The sequence below is a fragment of the Pteropus medius genome, unplaced genomic scaffold (assembly GCF_902729225.1).
Source record: "Pteropus medius unplaced genomic scaffold, Ma_sr-lr_union100, whole genome shotgun sequence".
NCBI classification, from domain to species: domain Eukaryota; kingdom Metazoa; phylum Chordata; class Mammalia; order Chiroptera; family Pteropodidae; genus Pteropus; species Pteropus medius.
The window spans coordinates 16,419,727-16,437,612 of NW_024344240.1; the positions used below are offsets into that span (position 1 = coordinate 16,419,727).

Here is a 17,886-nt window from a genome sequence, read left to right on the forward strand (position 1 = left end):
TCCAAGAGGGTAACGAGCTGTGTCAAATGCTTTGAGGAGATTTAGTAAGATCAGGCCTGAACAGGACCAGCTACATAATTTGTGGGGTCCCATGTAAAATGTAAATGTGGGGCACTGGTAGAAAAATTAAGAATTTGAAGACAGAAATCTCAGGGCATTAAACTAAGTGTGGGGATCTGTGCGACTACATAGGTTACATGCCCAAGAAGGCAGCCCTGGGCCGGAGGATCAAATGTAGACTTGGCAGTTGAAATGGTAGAATCAAAGTTGCAATGGTGTGAGTAGAGGAGAAAATGGGAGGGAAAGCGTAGAGAGTTAGTAAATACAATTGATTCACTAACTCATTGAAGGTTTACAGGGTCCCTAGTATTCAATATGATAAGGAGCAGAAAAAATGTTATTATAGTATCATGGTAAAGCAACAAATAATTAAGGGGGGTGGCTGGAGAGAGAAGAATATGAAGCTTAACTGAGAAGGTGACCCAGGGCTTAGGCCTTCACATACTTTGTCAGAAGAGGAAAAGGACACCTGGACCAGAGTGGACGCTCAAAACTTTAGAATTGGTAGCTACATACCCACATTAAAGCAACATTTGCTATTATCAGCATGAAGCCTACAAAAAAGAAGTGACTGAGAGAGCAAGACAAATAAAGGTTTAAAGGACTAGGACAGCCCAACCTTAGGGTAAGGTGGCATTTCAGAGGCCTACTAATTATTTCCTGAAATTTGCAAGAAAATATAGTGTGCCCTGGGCCACACACACACAGAAAAAAATACAATCCATGAAAACCCCATGAATGTATTCTTATTAAAAACTGTGAAAACCAACACTGAGTTTTCCTTCTCACTCCCTTAACCTCATCCCACCAAACCTTAATACCATGATAATAAAAGGTATCTGATTATCAATGTCAGTGCCATATGGTGTCAACTTGGAATTTGCTTTCATTCATTTCTATTGAACCACACCCTGTATAAACATTAGCACACAGTTCAAAATGTCAAAGCTGTACCATTCATCAGCTGGCTGGTCTATTTTGAAACAAAATGTCAAAGGGAGGAAGTTAAGAGTAAAGGTTAACTGGTAACTCTACCCATTAAAAAAAAAATTATATTCTACAACAATAATTCATTGTTTCAAGAAATCCTCCTTAGGATAAAAAAAAAAAAAAAAAAAAAAAACCCAAAAAAAACAAAGTCCATGCTCGCCTAAGCCAGTGCTTTGTCTTTGGCAGTAACACAAGGAACACACTAATGGAGAACATGTTTGTTCTCCATAATGTCCAAAAGGCCAACAGTTATTTTGTCACCTTAAGCAGCAATAACTTTCTTTAGTCAACCCACGCTCTCTCACTCGGTACTTTAACCAAAATCAACAACCATTACTTATAAGTCTGCTCTGTCAGGAATATTATTTTCTGGAAAGAAATAGTACTGCCTCCAGTTTTTACATTTGTTGTTAAATTATCTTTACAATTGGTAATACATGTACATATGATACAGAAGTTCAACATTACTAAAGATTATTTACCAAAATCTCCTTCCACCTATTGGCCATCTGATTCCTTTTCTACAGGTAACCAGTGTTAATTATTTTCTTGAGTAGCCTCCTATTGGCTTAAACAAATATATGCATCTATTAACATGTATTTTTTATAAAAATGGTAGCATGCTACTCCCATCATTATGCATGTTGACTCTCCATCCTCCTCTCACCTAGTCCACTTAGTATAATATATTGAAGATCATGCTTTATTAGTACATAGAGCTGCCCTTATTCTCCCTGCCCCATTTTTGATAAATTTTTATTTTGACAATTTCAAACTAATAGTACAATTACAATGTAGTATAAGAAATTTATGTTATTACCCGTTACCCCAACAAATTTAATAATAAAAAAAGAAATGTCCTTATATTCTCTACTTTTGATTTTGCTCTTGTTGACATTTTGTCCATTTGTTTTATCATTCTCTCTCTACATATATACTTTTATATTGCATAAAACCTTAACCATTTGAAATGTTAGAATCATAACATTTCTACCACCAAATATGTCAATATGTATTTCCTAAGAACAAGGACATTCACTGACATAAACCATAGTACAATTAACAAAGTCAGGAAATTAAATACTATTTAATATATTCTTATCCACAGTCCATATATGGATTTTGCCAATTATAGCTATTGTTCCCAGTCCATGATGTAATCCAGGATATGCACTCCATTAATTGCCATGTATATTTAGTCTCCGGTGAACTAGAAAGACTTCCTAGGTCATTCTTTGTCTTTATTGGCTTTGATATTCTTGAAGATTGCAAGCCTGTTATTTTCGTGTTAGATTCAGAACATATCTTTTTTGATAATAAAAGTTATGTTGTGCTCTTATCAGTGCATCATATTAAGATGCATGTGATGTCTGTTTATCCCAATGCTGTTGAGATTCACTTTGATCACTTGGTTTATGTGGATTTTACCTTGTGAAGTTATTATCTTTCCTCTTTGTAATCAATAAGAAGTTTGTGGGGAGACATTTTAAGACTACATAAGAAGCCTCTTCCTCAAAAAACTATCACACACTAATTTTAGCATCCTTTAGTGATATTCCAACCCATAATTTATTAATTAATTAGCAATTATATGAATTGAATTATTTAATAAACTAATATTTAATTTGTTAATCTATTATTGTAAGATAGAATTTTCCCTCTTTCTCCATTTACTTATTAATTTACTTATTTATCAGTGTGGACTCAGATTATTTTACTCAATGGGTTATAATCCATAGTTATCATTATTTAGACTCTTATTTTTTTCCAGATTTGGCTCGTATGAGCCCCTTAAAGCTGGCCTCTGGGACTTTCTGATATGTGGCCATCATCCTTTGAGTACTTCCTTACTTCTAGAATTAGAAAATGTTCCAAGATGTACTTCCCCTGCCCCAGACCTGGAATTGGCTTTTTTCCCTCAAGAAGCTCTGATTCCTACTAGCGGAGAGAGGCATTTAGAAACCAAGATCTGGGGAATATGTTTGCTCATTGCTATCAGTATGTTTGTCAGCAAATAGAGCTAAGAAATAAGATATAATGAGAAATTTCAGTGAGCAGAACTAAGAAATTAGATGTAGGAAGGCTATATCTATCTATATGTAAAGATATTAAAAACCATGAGTTCATACTGATAACTCCAATTTCAGTCTAACACAGAATATATTCTAGTGCCCTCCCTTTCATATTTATAACTCTTTCCCCACAGTAAAAACCCTGGCTCCAATTATGCACAGTATGTTTTTGTTCAAGCCTAAAATACACAAATAACAGGGTGATAATCACTAACCCACATCTCTGCAAAAACAATCCTATTAACCAGAGTTCAGAATTCAGTTTCATCCTTTTTAGTCATGTCAGAAGTGGTTTTATTCTTTGTTAAAGTGAATCTACTTCAGTTTTGAACTTAGACTTAGGGCCTACACTCTATTTCAGGTGTGGTCCTGATTCCTAAGACCTGGCCTCCCTGATGTCTCAATTACATGAATGAGGTATTCAGTGAGATTTCCCCACTTTGTCCAAGCTAGAAATGTAGGGACATCCAGCCCTCTATGGTCATTGAGATCACCATTCCGCTTCCAGTCCAGCAGGAAGCAGTCTCTGCTAGATCTCACAAATTCTCAACTAGGGTGCTGCATGACCCTCAGCCAAAACTATAACCATCCACCACGGACTTCTGTGGCTGTTTACCCTTAGTAACAACTTCTCAGGAATTCTGCCACGCAAATTTCAGACCTGGCACAGCCAGAACTATGACCTCTGCTGCCTCAGTGTAGGTAGGCTGTCACTCTGCTTCGGCTCTGCCTCTCTGATGTGCAGCAGGAGTGCCCCCGGCAAGACAGCTAAGGTGATGTGTTTCCCTTCTTGAAATAATAAGTTTTGCACTTTCTGTTGCTGACTGCCTGAAATCAGTTGCCACACATATTTTGTCTCGTTTTACAGTTGTTTTCCGCTGGAGGGCAAGTTTAGTTATCAATTACTCTGTCATGACTGTAGGCAGTTCTGCCTTACTCTTTTTAATAGCTTCATGGTATGCTACGGTATAGCTATACCTTAGTTTATTTAACCAGTCTCCCCTATTTAGGTTGTTTACAGTCCTTTACTTTTACAAATGATGCTGTAATATACATATGTCCTCTGACATGTGCAATACATCATTGTGATAAATTCCCAAAAGAATTATTGATGGGTCAAAGAGTATATATTTTAGAATTTACTAAAAATGTCTGTGTTCACAATATTGTATCTTTCACAACTTTATAAATTTAGATTATATCCCCTCTCAAGCTTTTTCACATTCAGGAGAGTCCTAATAATTCAATCACCTTCCTATAGAAATTCTTGAATTTTTCAATTACTTCAGAAGACCCTCTCTATATTTTCTACTCTCATTATGTCCTATTTCAAAATCCACCTATCAAATTAAACTCAGCTTTCTAGTTTGAGAGCATCATGATTTTGTACTTTCTGTTGCATTTCCAGGTTCATGCTGGTCTTTGGGGCACAAAAGAAGCACTGTACGCCTTCTTCAGAAAAAATAAACAATGAAATCTTCTAAGAAAATCTATGAGAAGGAGTCCTTTATAATTGTTTTTTTTTTAAGCCTACAGCCCTAGTCTTCCTAGGTGGTCTCCCATCCAAGTACTAACCAGGCCCAACCCTGCTTAGCTTCTGAAATCAGATGAGATCAGGCGTGTTGAGGGTGGCATGGCCGTAGACTATAAATATTTTTAAGAAAAGAAAAATAAAATGCAATCCCCAGGCATACGCATCTATAAATCTAGACAGGAGAGGGTTGTACAATAAAAAGACAATATTCTGATTTTAACTAGGTAAACTTTAATACCCAATCTCATACTTTCAGAATTAGTTTGTACAGTCCTAGCACTGTATAATAGTATAATTAAATGATTGCACTAATTTCAATTTCTCTGCCCTGACTGAGGAAATAATTAAGCATGTTTTCCTATCACCTGACACTAAGTAATTATCTTGGTAGTGTAAGCATGGCCTAAAAAAAAAAAAAAAAAAAAAAGTGTGAGTGCTTAAAAATAATCTTTAGTAATGACAATTTGGAGAAATTTAATTGAACTTATTCAAATTCCACATCTCTATGGGGAGTGTTAACAACAAACCTTTACTGTTATTATGGCCTAAGCACTTTTAAGAACTTCATAAGCATTCTTTTATTTAATCTTCACAACGGGTCAGGTAAATATCATTATCCCTCTTTTACAGATGAGGAAATGAGGTTTAGTGAAGTTATGTAACTTGCCCAAGGTCACACAGATGGAAAGTAGTAGAGCTCCATTTTTAAACCCAGTTCCATCACACTCCAAAGCCTGGGCATTTAACCAATAACCTAGTGCCTTTCAAAGCGCTGGGGATTTATAAATTATCTCCATTTTTAGGGACCTTAAAATGTACATTTTTAGTAAGTTACATTCTTTGGGGGTGAGACCCAGGAATCTGAATTTTTCACCACTTTCTCACTTAATTCTGATATATATCAAAATTTGAGAAATACTGCACCCTACTACTCCCTCTTAGTACACAAGGTTACTTTAGCACTTGGGAGTAATTTTAAAAACTATAACAATAGGAGAAACTTCAACAAAGCTACTACACAAGTTGCCATCAAGAACCATAATGCGAAAAAAAAAATTTCGGGCAAACTTTTATTATGGTTTTACTGTGAGAAAAATAACTTAAAATTCCAAATGTAATTCTAAGACAGGACATCACTTGTAAAATTCTTAATCTTTTAGCATTGGGACATCTTTTACAAATGGAACATCTCTGGCAGAGTTTTTAATCTTTTTAGTAAACCTAGAAATTTTCTTCCTCCTTTCTTTGGGAAAAAAGGCCTTCTCCCTCAAATTGTGATAATTGCCCCAAACTGGTGACTCAGATCCTCTGGCTATAGATAAGGATCATCAGCCCATTGTTAGCAGAAAGGGTGTTAAGTCAGACGGGCCCTTAGAGTCTGAGAAGGGAGGAGCCTTTAGGCCAAAGGTCTTTTTCACTCTTTAAGAAATATATTAACCAAATCTGTTTCCCTTTACTCACTTAATAGGCAAATCAATAATAGAAATTAATAGATATATGATTTAAATAATAAGTTCGTATCTTCTTTTCCTTGTCTAGGGACTGAGGTGGCGCTTGGGCAGGAAAATGAAGACCCCACCCTGAGGCAGAAAGGGAAAGAGCTCCATGAAACCCCTGTAGGTAGGGACTATGGCCATTCTCAGCAGGAAGCAGATACGAAGAGACCTCCCATCTCTCACCATCCATACTAATAATAAAGGGGTTCATGACTCTTAGAAAAGAGTTAGGCAGGAAAGTTAGGGGGTTTCGGGTCTGCCTGCAAAGACACTGAGGTCATCCTATCCTAGAAGGGGTCCGCCCTAATCCGACCACAATAATGCAAGCCAAAGGGCATTTTTAAAACTCTTACAAAGAAACAAGTAGGCAGAGGATTAGGTACCAGTTTAAGCCCAGTCACTCGCACTTGCGCAATGAAGACCCCAAAGACCTTCAACTCACCTGAGCCTCATTATACCATCATTATAATATGATGCATATGCCCGGAAGTTCATTAATATCATTATAACAGACTGAATTCTGGGAACAAACATGCACAGACTGCAAAATGATGAATCACTGAGTCCTGTCAATCTTAGTAGTCAATCAAGGAAGCCCATTCCTCTAAGAAAAGTAACCACCCATAGCAAATAGGGATAAAAACCCCAAAGGCTTTGTTACCAGGCCTTTTAAGTCACGCTTCTCTTGCTCAGGCCTGCTTCCACTTCTGGAAGTGTACTTTCCCTTCTAATAAAATTTTTCTTTTCTACTGTATTTCGGTGTCTTGCTCAATTCTTTGTTTGAGACATCAAGAACCTGGACAACGCGCCGGGAGAGGATCCCCACTCTCTGGTAACAATTCCGCTTCTATTCAGTTAGAAAAAAGGAGAAATAAACTTGTCCTTTGTAATCATTTATTCTACAAACATCGCATGCATATTAAAAAGATTGAGTCAATGACAAGGTAACCTTGCAGGAAAAAAAGGGGAAAAATTGTCAACTTCGATGTTAAAATTTTAAAATTTTAAATTGAAACTGCTAAATTGCAGCTCAGATTCTGCAAACTGTGAAAATATTTTTAGACTCTTCTAATGTTTATATAAACTTGAGTGTGGCCCTTTGGGAAAGAGATTGACTAGTCTCATGGAAAATGAGTGTGGCTCCAGAATCAGGCTCCAAATGAGGCTCAACCAGGCCCTACTGCTAACTAGCTATATAAGCTTTAGAAAAGTCACTGAATTTTCAGTTTCTGCATCCATAAAAAGGGATGATAACACTTCATTAGTTATTGTGTTCTCCCATTCTCTCTCCTCTGATTACCTCTCAACCTATCCTGTAAAACCCAAGAGCCCACCACCTTCCAAGAGGCTATCAAGAATAAATCCATCATGTAATGTACAGCATAGAGAATACAGTCAATAATATTGACTGTATTAGATTCACCAGAGTGATCACTTCGTAAGGTATATTATGTGCCTAATACCATGTTGTACACCTGAAACTAATAATATTGTATGTCAACTATAATTGAAAAAAAAAAAGTTAAAAAAAAGAATCGATGATGCTTCATGATCTGTTTTCTCCATAAGTTTAAGCCTTAAACCCCTCTGATCATCAATCATTGTGTATTCTCACTCCCATCATGCTCTGGATATCCCCTTAGCTGAACCTGACACCCATGACTTCTCTCCTTCTCAAAAGTTACCACTGAGCCAGAGGGGCACCCACTAGATAATTGCCCTTATATCCCATCTTCCTCTCTGAAAGTCCTTCCTTGTCCTTAACTACTTAAACCTTGCTTGACCCTGCTTGGGGACGCCAAGTTTGCTGAAACTCTTTCAAGTGATAATCATTTTCTCTTTTATATTTCATCTACTTTAGGAGTCTTTCTCTCTATTTCAACTCCTGGTATTTATTCATTCAACAAGTATCTCACTCCTGTGACATGTAAGGCATTGTGGGTAGGGCGGAGGACATCCTAAGTAACAAAATAAACAAAATCTCTAAATGGGGAGCTTAAATTCAAGCAGAGAAGAGGGAAACAAGCAAGACATGAAAGATAAAGCAGGAAGTCATAATGAGAATTTTGTTCAGGGGCAGAATACTTAATGCAAATGGAGTGATCAGTAGCATTTTAAGTGGAGGCATGAAGAACAAGAAAGAGCCAGCCAAGCAAAAAATTAGGTGGTAAAGAACATTTCAGACCAAGGTGACAACCAGGCCTCCCAAAAGACCTTCTCTTCCTCAGCAATCTATTCTGTGGTCACACAGCAAAACCTGAATACTAATTGAAACTGGCCATCCTCTGACAACTTTCTTTTCTTACAGCTCACTTGTTCAGTAGCTTCCATCTCATCCAGAACTCTCATCTATTGACCATTGTTCTCCATTGAGGCTCTCTTTTCATTATCTTCACTTAACTATCCAATTTATAATTACTCTCTTACATATACTTTCAATCCCCTGACTCTCCCTCCTTCCTTCAAGTTAACCTAGCAAAATCTCAATCACTCTGCCTTCTCTGAGACTATCTCTGTGCCAGTGAGAACTGCTAAACACGACGATCACAGACAGACTGGGATCATGATAAATTCATGATGGCTAATTTACATGGATCTTCTACACTGCCCGGCAGTGCTCGGTTCTATAATAGTTCCCTCCCCCACTCTCTCTAATGACTATTTAATATCTTCTCTGCTCCTGTCAACATTTCTACTCACTCTAGATTTGGCTGTCATGATACTCTACTACAATAGCTTCCCCTATCTTTCTGATTATTTCTTCTTAGATTCTTTTGTTATTTCCTCTTCTGATCTAAAGGTTGGAGATCTTTAGGCCTTAGACATAGGCAGGCCATTTGCCCTCATTGTTCTGTTCTTCCCAGGTGTTCTTATCCATGTGCATGGCTTTAAACATCATCTGTATACTATTAACTTCCACATTTCTTTTTCCCAGACCACCTCCTTAGTTTGAAGATCACCATCCTACTTTGAAATACCATCATTTCCTGCAGATATTACTATAATAACTCTTAATAGATTTCTCTAATAGTTCACAGAGTCTCCGCATAGAGTGATCTTTTTGAGATATAAATCAGATCATGTCATTCCCTTACAACTTTTCACAATTCTCAGAACAAAAACCTAAAACGTGGCCTCTGTTTTAGTTTCTCATGGCTGCCATAACAAATTACCAAAAACTTGGGAGCTTAAAACAACAGAAATTTATTCTCTCACAGTTCTGGAGACTGAAAGTCCAAAATCAAAGTGTTAGCAGTACCACATTCCCTGCAAAGACTCTATAGGAGATTTCATTCCTTGCCTCTTCCAGCTTCTGGTGCCTTCAAGAGCTCCTTGGTTTATGGATCAATCACTGCTGTCTCTGCCTCTGGCTTCATATGGCTTTCTCATATCTCCTTTGTGTGTCTCTTATTAGAACACTTGTCATTGGATTTTGGGCTCACCCAGATAATTCTAGATGATTTCTTCTCAAGATTTTCAAATTAATTACATTTGTAAAAATCTTTATTTACAAATAATGTCACATTTATAGGTTCCAGGAATTAAGACATGGGCCTATCTTTTGGAGGGCTATCATTTAACCTACTATAGCCTCCAAGGCCTTACCCAAGCTGCCTCTGCCTCCCCCTGCAACTTTATCTCCCAAAGTTCTCTCTTCCCTGGTTTATAGGTTCTACCCATGCTGGCTGCCTTTTATTTTCTTGATGACAGACTCTTCCTCCCCCTTTTTGTATATGATATTCTTTGCATATGCTATTCTCTCTCAATCTTTACCTAGCTAACTCCTCCTTCAGGTATTGAATTAAATCTAACTTCCACGGAGAGGTGTTCCATGACCCCATAAAATTAAATGTTGACATGGTAATCTTTCCTTAAAGCACCCTTTTATTCACATCATTCAATAATTTTCCTGTTTCAAGTTGTACCTGCACATAATTTGTGTTTACTTGTTATTATTTGTGTCTACTGCTGGTCTATGAATTCATAACATCTCTGGCATACTTCTTTTGTTAACTTCTGTTTGTATACCCAAGCATAGGACAGCATCTGGCACATAGTAGCATTAACTAAATAAAGGAGTACTTAATCAAAAGGGTGCCTTCTATTCCCCTTTTGAACAGGATTAAGTAAGTGCAAATAAGTGGCTTAGAATGGAGACCAGCTGAGGACACTGCTGGCCTGTAATAGACATTTCTCCCAGGCCAGCCTGAAAAAGTGATCAAGCTCTGCAAGAAGGGAAAAATAGTACTAGATTATTAGCAAGTTCTAAGGATTTCATTGCTCTTCAGTTCTGCCATGAACAACTATATACCTCAGGAACTCATTCACCTTTTATAATAATCTCTACCTCCTGTTCAAAAAGAATGATTGAGGCATTTCTGAATTTTAGGGAAGACTCCAATACAAATTGATTTCCACCCACAGACTAACACTAAACTGGGAGACTCAAATAATATCTACCTTTCTTAATTCTACTAAATTATAAAATGACTCAAGTATTAATGATAAATACTGCTGGCTTGTTTTAAAGTCTAGTATGCATAGAGGAACATAGAAAAAAGAAATCTTTTCTAGGACACATGAAATTCTCCCTCTTTTTTCCCAATTTTTTAAAAGTTGAGATATAATTAACATTCCATAAATTCTCTTTTTAAAGTGTGCAAGTCAGTGTTTTTCTCAAAGTTGTACAATCATTGTCACTAATTCCAGAACATTCTTGCCACGACAATACTCCCCAAAACCCATCCTCATTAGAAACCATTCTCTATTCCTTCTTCCCCCAGCCTCTGGCAATCATTAATGTACTGTCTCTATGGATTCTTCAGTTTGTTTTTTTTGCATTCATGAAACTGAAACACAAAGATGAAATGATTTGCACAGGGTTGCAGTCAGTAAGAGAGCAATATTAAAACACATGTATTTATAGTAATTTTTAAACAGCATAAAAAAACAGAGATCAGTGAAAATATGTTTAGCTTAACTATACATATCTTAAACGTGGCTGTAAGACATCTGATGTATAAAGCTAAGTCCTTAGGTTAGTAATTAACAGGCATTGTGTCAGGCTGGAGTGTAGGATATTAGGGAGGAATCACTAAAGAGAAAGAGAGATGCTACTGGTGGATAGGAATTGCATTTAGGGACAGGGTGATGCAGAGAGAAGGTTGAAGGAAGTGTGAGGCTCTGGGGTTTATAAGACAGACACATTTCTTTTCAGCCCATGGTTGTGAAATTAGTACTAATGTGCCCAGGTACCCACTTGCTTCCTTTTATAGTGCCCCCAGTAGGTCCCAGAGATCCTTGATCATTCTAAGTTTATGAGTAGTTAGTGCATAAATAGTGCTAAAACCACTCCAGCATACATGCTGGTTAATGGCACCTTGCAAAATAACACAGAAAGCTTAACTCTTTAATATTCTACTGTCTGCATTTTCAAATATGTTAAAGAATTATAAGCTAACTTACATCTGTTCCCATCAATAAATGTGATCCCATAGACTAAAATCATCAGAATCCACTTGCAAAAATAATCAGGCACACATTTTATTTTATATGTCTTAATCAGTATCGCAAATACAATTAACAAAAGGGAAAAAAAGATGGAAACTGCTCACATACAGAAGAAAATTCATCATTTAAGACATTAATCGGAACCTTAATATTCTTTGTGTCCATTAAAAAATATTATTAAAACAGAAAATAAAAAAAAAAAGAAATGAGTCAATACTAAGTATTTTATTAATTAAAATTGAGACCCTAAACCTACTAGGGCTACACAACTTAAAAACAACCTTTTGTCTTTACCTAGCCTAAAATTTCTTCCAAAAAGATTAATGAGTTCACACTCTACAATTTAGACAAAAGGTAAATAAAGAATTAAGTACTACTTTACTTTTCAATGCTCCCTTTCCCCTTTGACATGAGCAACACAATACTAGAATAAAAATAATTCCAAAAAGTACTTCCAGAATATATCAGTTTTAGTTCTCCCATTTGATAGGGTTCTAAAAAGAACAACAAAGATAAATTAAAAAAAAAAAAGAGAGAAAGGGTGATTTAATTTTTTAAAAAGGCAGATGGAGCAAAGGGAGAAGGTAGGTTTAGGAAAATATCTGTTGTCAATCAACTCTTTTGTAAAATTAGAAACATTATTATAAATCCTCCTTAAATTACACCCAGGGCCATATACATTGCACATGGAATCTGGGTAATTTTTTGATAAACTTTACAATTGAGAGATAACTTACAGAAAGTTATTAACACATTTTCATTTTAAGAAGTAAAAAAGAAACAACATATTCAAGATACATAGCAATTTTACTTTTTGAAATGGTTATCCTAAAAATTTTTCTTAAACTCAAATATTGCAAAGTTCCTACTCTCTAAGTCATTAAGTAAACACTGAAAATTACTTATGAATACTATAAACTAATTCCTTATGAAGCATGCATTTTTCATAAATCTAGACCAAAATGAACTAATCGAGATTTAATTCTAAATTTAGCCTGTGATTTCTGGATATAATATTGGAATAAAACCAGTTGACTTCTCAAATAATTTAGTTTGGGAAATACTTATATTCTTAGCCCAAAAGATTATCTTTAGAATTCGAAATCTTAAAGATAAAAACAAAAATTGGTTTAACGGTTGTCAAAACGAAATGAATACAAATACTGACCACAACTTTCCATTCAATTCAAAAGAAACCGCTTAGCATGAGCTCAGCTCACGTAAGTTTTAAAACCAGTTCCCTTTACCAGCTTTATAACTGGATCGAGCATTGCTCAACATTACCTGTGTTGAGAGTGATGAGATAACAAGTGTTACAGAGATTGCACAATGACTGAATCTCAGAAGGGTATAATGTACAATCATAACATTTCAGAGCTGGAAGGGATCTTTAAGATCTAATCCAGCACCTACATTTTACAGATGAGGAAACTGAGGCCCAAACTGAGTCATCTGGTCAAATGATTTGACCAAAGTCACATTCCTCGTCTGAGTCATTCATTCTCCCACTTAGTGAAAGCTGCCTAAATTCCAGGCTCCTAATAGGTGCTGAAAACAAGCTGGAAGGCAGCATTTACCATTGTCAAGACAGTCTTTTCCCCTTGTTTTCTTAAGACAAATGCTTAAATGCCCTAATCAGCAAGAACTCATAGAAGAGTTCCACAGCCTTTGTAAAATTCGGCCCACTTTCAGTTTCACACATTTCAGTAAACACAGTTGAGTTTAACTTCAAAGAGGCCTCAATTGAATTTACTTTAAGTGATTAAGCATTAACAAAAGGAAGGAAGTATACAGTATTCTGAATGAGTCCCTCTCTAGTACATTCACAACTTAAGGAAGTGCAATCAAAAAATGCCCTAACACACAAACAAGTTCACAAATAGGACGGCTTACAAAATCAGAGCAACTTGAGGTATCAATATAGATAAGTTAAGTCCAAGTTTACAAAGTGTGGAATGTAAAGATGTCCCCGTTTCATTCAGATACTGGTATATTTTTCTGAGATGTCTAAATGTTAAAAAGACCTTCAAACTCACATTCGAACTAATGTCCTCTTCTAAGGGCACATACATCTAAACCAAGTCTTTCTCCTTAAAATCAACTCTTCGATTTCCATTTGATTAAAGAAAAATTCAAATAAAAAATAAAAAAATCCTAAAATTTAATGTGCTAGCTAAATTCAAATTCTATATACAATCAAAATAACAATAGCTCAAACTGCACATTTATGAGTTTGGTTAAAAAATGGGATGTGCAGTGAACTTACCCATCGACATAAATCATCTCTCATTTTTCTTGGACTCTTACATTCTTTAATATCAAGTCTGGCACTTAAATGTTTTGTGTATCTCTATTCGCAGTCAACTTCTTTATTGAGAAGCAAGAAACCAAAATGACAGAGCTGTGAAATAAAACCACCTTTAAGGCACTTTGAAACATTAAACAGCAGCTCTTCATACACCCAGTTTCAGTGTTCTAGACCAAAATGAACCACAGATTCTACAGTGCTCTCACAGATGACCACTGGGTGATCGCTGATGAAATACAATCTTCACTGAGGATCTGACTTTCCTAAATATATCATCAGCTCAGGATGAAAATGCTGTTGTGCTCTTCTAGTTCTCAAACTTCCAGATTTGATTTTTATCTAGAGCATCACAAGTTCTCATCTGAACATTAGGTCGACCCTCTGGTGTCCGATAAGCACTAACACAAAGTCCTGAGTGTGGATGAAAAATGGTCCCATCTTCTTTAAAATGCCAAATAATGTTTGCTGGAACAGGGAACCCATCTTTTGGACAATTCTGCATTCCTACATGATTCTTTTGCTCAGGAACCTCCGCACATAACTCTGTCACAGAATTAAACCGTATTTCTTTGTTTGAAGTATATTCAAAGAACTGATTGCCTCCTTGACCATGGCATCCAAACAGTGAAAGGTTAGCACCTGTGGGGTTGTTGTCAGGAGAATTATAATCTAAACATTCAGAAGAGATCCCCATACTGCGAATAGCTCCGTGCCAGCCTGGCCTATCCTCTGGAACATGTAAATTCGAAAACACATTTTTCAAATACCAGTCAAAGCTTTTGCAGTTCAGCCGTTCTCGTAGTAATTTTCTTTCAGAAATATCACCATAAGCTTCTTTCCTTGCTGGAGGGTTCCGATTGTAGAAATGCTCTTTGTACTCATCCATCCACACTTCCGCTGCCCGAGCAGTATTCTGTAGGAAATTGGGCCGAGCATATGGTGCCCGCTTGGGGAATACATGGCCCACGTGGGAACACGGGTGGATCTCCAATTTACCTCCACACTGCCACACTCGAAAAGACAGCTCGAGGTTTTCACCTCCCCACACTTCCATTCCAGTGTCATATGTTCCAAGGTACTCAAAATATTTCTTGCTGACAGCAAATAGTCCTCCAGCCATGGTGGGCGATCTGATTGGGTCAATTCTCGATTTCCACCTGTCCCTTTCATGTTTGGGGACAGAATGCCACTGGAATGTTAAACGCCAGTCAAACCCGCCAATCATGGGTTCTCCAGTCTGCATATAGAATTCAAAAGTATTCCAATCAATGGTGTCTATAACAGGACAAACGATTGCTGTTTCGTCATCACCAATCCTTTCCAAAAGGGGTTCCAGCCAACCAGAATTACACTCGCAGTGACAGTCCAGGAAAGTGAGAACATCCCCAGTGGCAAAAGTGGCCCCAATCAGGCGGGCCCTCACCAGCCCCTCCCTCTTATTTGTTCTAATCAAGCGTACTCTTTGGAGATTGCTGATGTAGGTTTCAAGTTGTGTCTTCAAATAAACTCTGTCACTCAAGTCATCAACTAAGATGATCTCCTTCAAAAGGACTGCAGGAGAAGTTTCTAAAACACTGTGGATGGTGCGCAGCAAAGTCGACCAGGCTTCGTTATAGAAAGCAATGATAACAGAGGTGGTGGGAAGTCTCCTATAGTTAAACATCTTGGATTTACACTCGTACATTCTTTTATCCTCTATATGACGGTGCAGGGAAATCCTGTCACTGAGGTAAATATTGATGGCATATCTCTCAATGAGTTCTTCTTGCTGCTTCAGTTCAGCCTCGTTGAGCTGGAGTTTGCTGGCTTTCCCCCACTCCCCAAGTGCATGGTAATCTGCAGGGGGCTTCTCATAAAGCGGTCGAGACAAATCCTCTGTCTTTTTCTCAGGGTCTGAGAGCTGCCTTGGCCCCCGCTCCCAGGCAAGGCCAACTCCTGGGGAGGCATGGAAAGTGGAGACCGAGAGTTCCACCACGATATAGGCCACAGTTAAAAGTGCCAGCAGCAGGCAGCTTTTGCCTGCCCAGGTCCACCTCACGGCCATCGGGATCCTCAGAGCTAGGGCGCAGACGCGGCCACCAGAGTCACCACGCAGGGGAAAGGCTGGCGGATCCGCAACTTCAGTTCCCGGCACAGGTAGGAGTGAACTTCCGAGCAGGTCCGTCCTTTCGTGCAGGCGCTCGTCTCCTTTCCAGCCACAGGGGCTTCCCAAGGGTCACCTGAGACCTCTCAGTCCTCCGCCTGCAGCACAGCCCCAACTTCTCTCTCCCAACTTCCTCCTGCAGGTCTCACAACTTTTCACGAACTCTCTAGCCAACACCCCACCCTCCCTGGGCGGAGGACAAACCCCTCCCTTTCCCACTCACTCCTCCTAGTGGTTAGTTCGTGAAACTTGCCGGCCGGCCCAGGCCCACAAGAAGGCTGTGCGGGAAAGGATGGGGGCCCGGGACCGGTGTGACCAAGGTAGCCCTGGCTCGGGCTCACTCTGGCTCCCACTGCACCCGGCCGCGCCGGGTTCCCCGAGTCTCCGGCCGCCCTCAACCCCCACATAGGTCCTCGGAGATTCTCCTGGAGGCTTGACAAGAGGCAAGGTTCTAGACCAGTTGAGCGTTTGCCCGATCACACACACACAAAGAAACTTACCAAGTTGTTTGCCATTGGGACTAAAGTCCACGGAGGTGATCGCCGCTTTGTGGCCTTTAAAATAACGCTCCAGAACGGGGTCCTCCTGGGAAGGAAAGTTGTCAAGTTTTGAAAGCAGGTGCAGACCTCGAATTCGGGGGATCGGGGACGAACGCTGTCCCCTGCAGCGGGGTCCGGCCTGGGAACCGCCACAGAGGCGGTGGGTCTGCGGAGCAGGATGCCCCGCACGAGCACACGCGGGGCGCCACCCCCGCAGAGCCTGCAAAATCCTCTGTCAGCACTTCCCAGGATCGAGCGCGCCTGAGAAACCTCCCGGGCCGCTCGTGTAACATGCAGGTTCCCAGGCCCCGCCGCTGGCACAGCAGTCACAGGTGCAAGGCGGGGCCCCGGCTTTGGTACTTTTTAAAAACCTCCTAGGTGATTCTGACGCAGGCGCTCCACTGAAACCCTCAGAGAATTCTAGGGGCCATGGGATTGCAGGGGCTTAGTCCCGAGCTCCGAGACGCGGGGAGGAGCGCCCGGGAGCCCAGCCAGGGCTGGGCGCTCCCAACGCCCAAGTAGCAGAGAGTGAGACATGGGCGCCCGGGGCGAGGAGCTGGAGGTTCAGGACTCGGTTGCGGACACCTGCCTCCACCTCCCGCCAGGTGCGAGAGCGGCCGGGACCTGGCCCCGCACCCCGCGGTACTGGCTGCGGGGAGGCGCCCCCCAGCACGTCCTTACCGGGGCGGAGGCCATGGGGGGAGCGGTGGGCTCCCGGCTGCTGCCGGTGGGGGAAATGGGGAAGGGAGGGGACGGGGAAGGGGGGACCGTGCGGCGCCCGGAACCGTCTGCCCTGAGCGGCGGCGCCTCCCGGTCTCTACAACAACGGCGGCCCAGTCAAACCCCGCGCTCCAGGCGTGGCCAGCCGAGCCCCGAGGCTCCGCGGGCGCCGGAGACGGCTCGGCCTCAGCATGCTGGCAGGCGGGACGCCCCAGGGTCCTATGCGACCACAAACCAAAGCCAGTGTGTATTAACACTCGCACTCCCGCGGCTTGACCCCAAGAAGGAGGGTAGTAACTAGGAAAGGAATGAGAGGATTCGGAGGGAGAGGATAATGAGTCTATGATCGATGCAATCAGAGTTCTATTACACGTTAAAGAGATAGCGTCTGCGAATTTCAAGCAGGTCCGCGACAGCTTGTAAGGACGGGGAATGGAGCTTTGATGTGAATTAGGGCAGCTTGCTAGTTGCTAATCTATAAAAAGGAACTAAACGTCTAGAGGACAGATTTGA

General features: G+C 39.9%; 1 protein-coding gene and 1 pseudogene across 3 annotated transcripts in view; both read right to left on the reverse strand.

Annotated features, from left to right (window-relative positions):
- Positions 1-17,651, reverse strand: part of LOC120607277 (polypeptide N-acetylgalactosaminyltransferase 4) — an 88,464-nt gene extending 70,813 nt beyond the window's left edge. The window contains exons 1-2 of one of the 3 annotated variants that reach the window (XM_039869015.1): positions 17,335-17,651; positions 16,615-16,699 (exon numbers count right to left, since the gene is read on the reverse strand). In XM_039869015.1, the coding sequence (XP_039724949.1) occupies positions 16,615-16,699; positions 17,335-17,349 (100 nt within the window). In that variant the 5' untranslated portion in view covers positions 17,350-17,651. Of the gene's footprint in view, positions 1-11,671; positions 16,213-16,614; positions 16,742-17,334 lie in introns of those variants that run through there. The other 2 variants (XM_039869014.1, XM_039869013.1) reach the window with 2 other exon arrangements.
- Positions 4,650-4,767, reverse strand: LOC120607640 (uncharacterized; annotated as a pseudogene).
- Positions 17,652-17,886: the final 235 nt, after the last annotated feature.